Genomic DNA, 4096 nt, shown 5'->3' on the forward strand with positions numbered 1-4096 from the left:
GTTTTTTAATGGGTCCTACTCTTTTTTATTTATATATATATCTTTTCTTAATTTTTGCACTCCGAATTGCCTAACATTGGTTCCCACTGACGTGTCATTTAGGGCTCAGCTGTTGTTAACAAAAAAAGATCTCTCAAATACCACCACCATCATTTTTTTTCATTTAAAAAAAAAAATTTCGATTCCCACGTGCCAGCCCTCTGGGGCCCACTTCTCTACACGATTTCTACCCCACCGGACCTCGACTTCCTGCTCACGTGGCAAGTCTCGTCGTATTTATTTACCTTCTACAAGGCTGCCACGTGGCTGCTTTTACTGCCGAAAAAATCACAGTTCTTTCTTTTCGCCCACGTAAAGTAAGAAGCGTTAAACTGTGACATAATAATAACAATAATAATTATTAATTATTATTATTGAAATTAATTATTATTATTGAAATTATCTGAACGTTTCGATTTAGTGAAACGTACCACACGGATACGGTGGTGGTGAAAGTGAAATACCATAACTGCCCTTCGAAAAGTTCGTCCTGACTCAGGAGATTAATTATTATTACTAATAATAATTTAAAAAATATATATTGGAAAAAGAAACTGTGGCTGGCTCAGGCTGGCCTGGAATATTATTAATAAAATTAACTTGAAAAAAAGAAAAAACAAAATCCAGTACAGAAAAAACTGCCACACCCCATGTGGTTTTCCTAATTGGTTAAAGTTTCTTTTTTCCTTAAACAAATCTTTATTTATTTATTTTTCTTTCTAAATTCATTTGACTTTATTTCTCTCTCTTCTAAAATCCCAAAACAAACCCAATGGATTTGAATTAAAACCCTAATTTTCTCCCTTCCTTGTCGCCACCTCTATTTCATGCTCTTTTATTTTATATATATATCCCTTTTTCTCTCTATTAAGCAAGAAACTGTTGAGAAGATATCTCTCTAAACTCACAAGAAAAGCAAAGAAGAACGAAACCAACTCAACAGGAAAATTTTCATGGCAGTTGAAGCACGGCGTATGAATCTTCTACCTTCTCAGTTCATCATCCCCAACAACAGGTTCATACATACCTTTATTCATCTCTTCTTTTTTTCAATTCTTTCCTCTGAGACTCTATCTTTTCTTAAATGGGTTCTGTTTTGTTTTCTCAGAGATTTCATCAAACAGAATCAAGGAATTGTTGATATCTGTAATAATCATAATAAAACGAACACCCAGATGGCTCCGGCGACGGAGACGCCCGGATTATTGCCTTACGCGGCGCTTCCACCGGAGACTGTGAATAATTTTGCGATGTACGATTGGGGAAAAGCAGAGAGTGGACTGACATCGAATAACTTCCCGACGGTCGCTCCGAGCCGGAAGCGAACGAGACGATCGGTTTATGATGAACCGGGGGGTTCATTCCCTGGGAGGCTATTGGATGAAGAAATCATCAACTCCCACATTCAGCAACAACAGAGTGAAATCGATCGGTTCATTGCAATCCATGTAAGTCCCTCGTAATTTCCTCTTGATTGGTTGTGAATGAAATGATGTGATGAAATTAAACTGGTTTTGTTTGATGAAATTACAGAGGGAGAAGGTGAGAATGGAAATGGAGGTAAGGAAGAAACGGGAATCAGGAATGTTGGTGAGGGCAATAGAGGAAAGGGTAGTGAAGAAATTGAAGGAAAAAGAAGAAGAAATAGAAAGAATGGGGAAATTGAATTGGGTATTGCAAGAGAGAGTGAAACGGCTGTGTATAGAGAATCAAGTATGGAGGGATTTGGCAGAGAGCAATGAAGCCACCGTCAATTCTTTAAGGAGCAATTTGGAGCAGGTGATGTTGGCCGCCAATAATAACGTTGTTGCAGCGGCGGAGGAGGCAGAGTCGAGCTGTGGGAGTACAAGTGATTGTGGAAGGAGGGGGGCGGAAGAGGAGGAGGAGAGCGGCGGCGGTGGTGGTGCCGGAGGAGGGCGGTGCCGGAAATGTGGGGCGGGGGAATCGAGGGTATTGGTATTGCCATGCAGGCATCTTTGTTTGTGTACAATGTGTGGGTCCACACTTCACACTTGCCCTGTATGTAATTCTGCCATTAATGCCAGCGTCCATGTTAATTTTTCTTAGAATTCATATCTCAACTACAAAAACAAACAAACACAATTCTTTTCTTTCTTTCTTTCTTTCTTTTTTTTTGGGTAGAAAGAAGTATTCTCTCTCTTTTTTTTTTCCTTCCTAATTGTTGTGATTATTGTGCTTATTATTTTTATTGTCGATAGATATTTTTTAAACAAAAAAAACATATCGTAATTAAAATTTTAACCAAGTTTCAATAAATTTAAAACTTATAAAAGTGGTGTCTTCAATTTTTATAAGAGATAAGGAGAATAATATATAATTTTGAATTTGAGGGGCGTATGGAAATATTTGACATAGATTAAAAAGCGTGTGGTAAAATAGATTGGAATGGGTTAAATAAAGAAAGATTAAATTAAAAAAGTATAAAAAAGAGGGGAAAAAAACGGAAGGGTGAAAAAGTGGAAAAGAGGTTAAAAAGGAAAGAGCGGGGGCCAGGTGGAAGGTCAGACGTGGGAGATGGGTCTGACAGCGGGGGAGTGGGGACCACCACGTGTGAACAGAAGAAATTTGGAGGAGTTTATTATTATTGTTGTAAAGTTGGGATTCAGTTACTGATAAAAAGAATGGGGCATGCTGACACCCTACTTTCTAGCGGGGAATTTAACGTAATAGTAAATGGTAATAGTAATTTATTATAACTCCACGTCTATTTTTTTTCTTTAACCTTTAAAATATCCCTATCAATTCTTTTAAAAATGGGAAAAAAAACATTCAATCAAAATGTGAAAATCTCAATTTCGTGGTTTTTTTTTTTTTTTAAAAAAAAAAAACTAGGTTTAAATTCTATTTTAATTATTGATTTTTAAATTTTATTCTATTTTTATTCCTAAACGTTTGTTTTAAGTGCTAAAACATGGTAATTATTATTATTATTATTATTTAAAAAATTAAGCTTATGATACTATTTCTACCTTCAAGTTTTTATTTACACGAAAGGCTTAAAAAATCAACCTAAATTTTGAAAATTAAAACAAAATAGCTTTTAAAAAGTTGTTTTCTTTTAATTCAATCATTTTACATAAGAAAAATGCAAATCATTGTAAAAAATATGGATGTAATATGCTTAATTTTCAAAAACAAAAATTAAAAATCAAATGGTTACCAAATGAGGCATAAACTTTTAAAAAGTGTTTATTTTAGTTTCTACTATTAAAATTATGTTAACTATTCAACAAAAATTTTTAGGAGCTTGTAATTTTGTATGTGACTGGACTCTAGATATATGGAGCAAGATGAAGGTGAAATTAAAATGTTAACAATCAATATGTCAAAATACTGAAAGACCAAAATTTTGAACTTAGTTAACTTATTTTGTAGTATAATTATCCAAAAATACAAGTCATCCCATTCTTTTGTTAGAGAGTTAACAAAATCTTAATATATTAGGGATCGAAATAAAAAAAAAACTTTTTAAAATTTTAGGGACTACAACGAACATTTTCAAAAGTTTAGGAACCAAAGTAAAACAATATTCAAAATTTAAAGATGAAAATGAACACTTTTAAAAGTTTAGAGAAAAAAATAGAACATTATTTAAAGTTGAGAGGCCAAAATAAGATTTAAACCAACAAGTTATAAGCAAATTGAATTAAGTATTTTTAATTAATAAATAATTTTATACTTTCTCACCAACCAGTGTTCAAAAAATTTGATGACGGGAAAAAATCGATCAACCCAATCCACCAACCCGTGCGTTTTGGATTGAGTTATCAACTCATTTGGATTGGTTTGGTTCAAATAAATAAAAAAGTTTTGGGTTGGGCTGGTTTAAGAGTTCACCTAAAGTAACTCAAACCAAAACAAACCTACATGAACTTATTATTTACTTTAAATTGTATTTTTTAAAACTTATGATATAGTTATATATACATATATTTATTTTTATTTATTTAATTTCATTATTTTTAGATAATTTATTTTCTAACCACTCATAAAAATTATTTTTTAGTACTTTCGAAAGAAAATTTGAATTATATAA

The 4096-nt window shown here is 32.8% G+C and overlaps 1 protein-coding gene across 1 annotated transcript; it reads left to right on the plus strand.

The window, feature by feature from the left end:
• The first annotated feature begins 745 nt into the window (after positions 1-745).
• On the plus strand, positions 746-2154 carry LOC120082690 (BOI-related E3 ubiquitin-protein ligase 1-like). Its single transcript, XM_039037964.2, has 3 exons — positions 746-1054; positions 1148-1487; positions 1573-2154. The coding sequence occupies exons 1-3, from the start codon at positions 993-995 to the stop codon at positions 2104-2106; spliced, it is 936 nt and encodes a 311-aa protein (XP_038893892.1). The 5' UTR covers positions 746-992; the 3' UTR covers positions 2107-2154.
• The last annotated feature ends 1942 nt before the right edge of the window (positions 2155-4096 follow it).

This window comes from Benincasa hispida, chromosome 8 (genome assembly GCF_027475165.1).
Source record: "Benincasa hispida cultivar pf3 chromosome 8, pf3_genome.v1.1, whole genome shotgun sequence".
NCBI classification, from domain to species: Eukaryota; Viridiplantae; Streptophyta; class Magnoliopsida; order Cucurbitales; family Cucurbitaceae; genus Benincasa; species Benincasa hispida.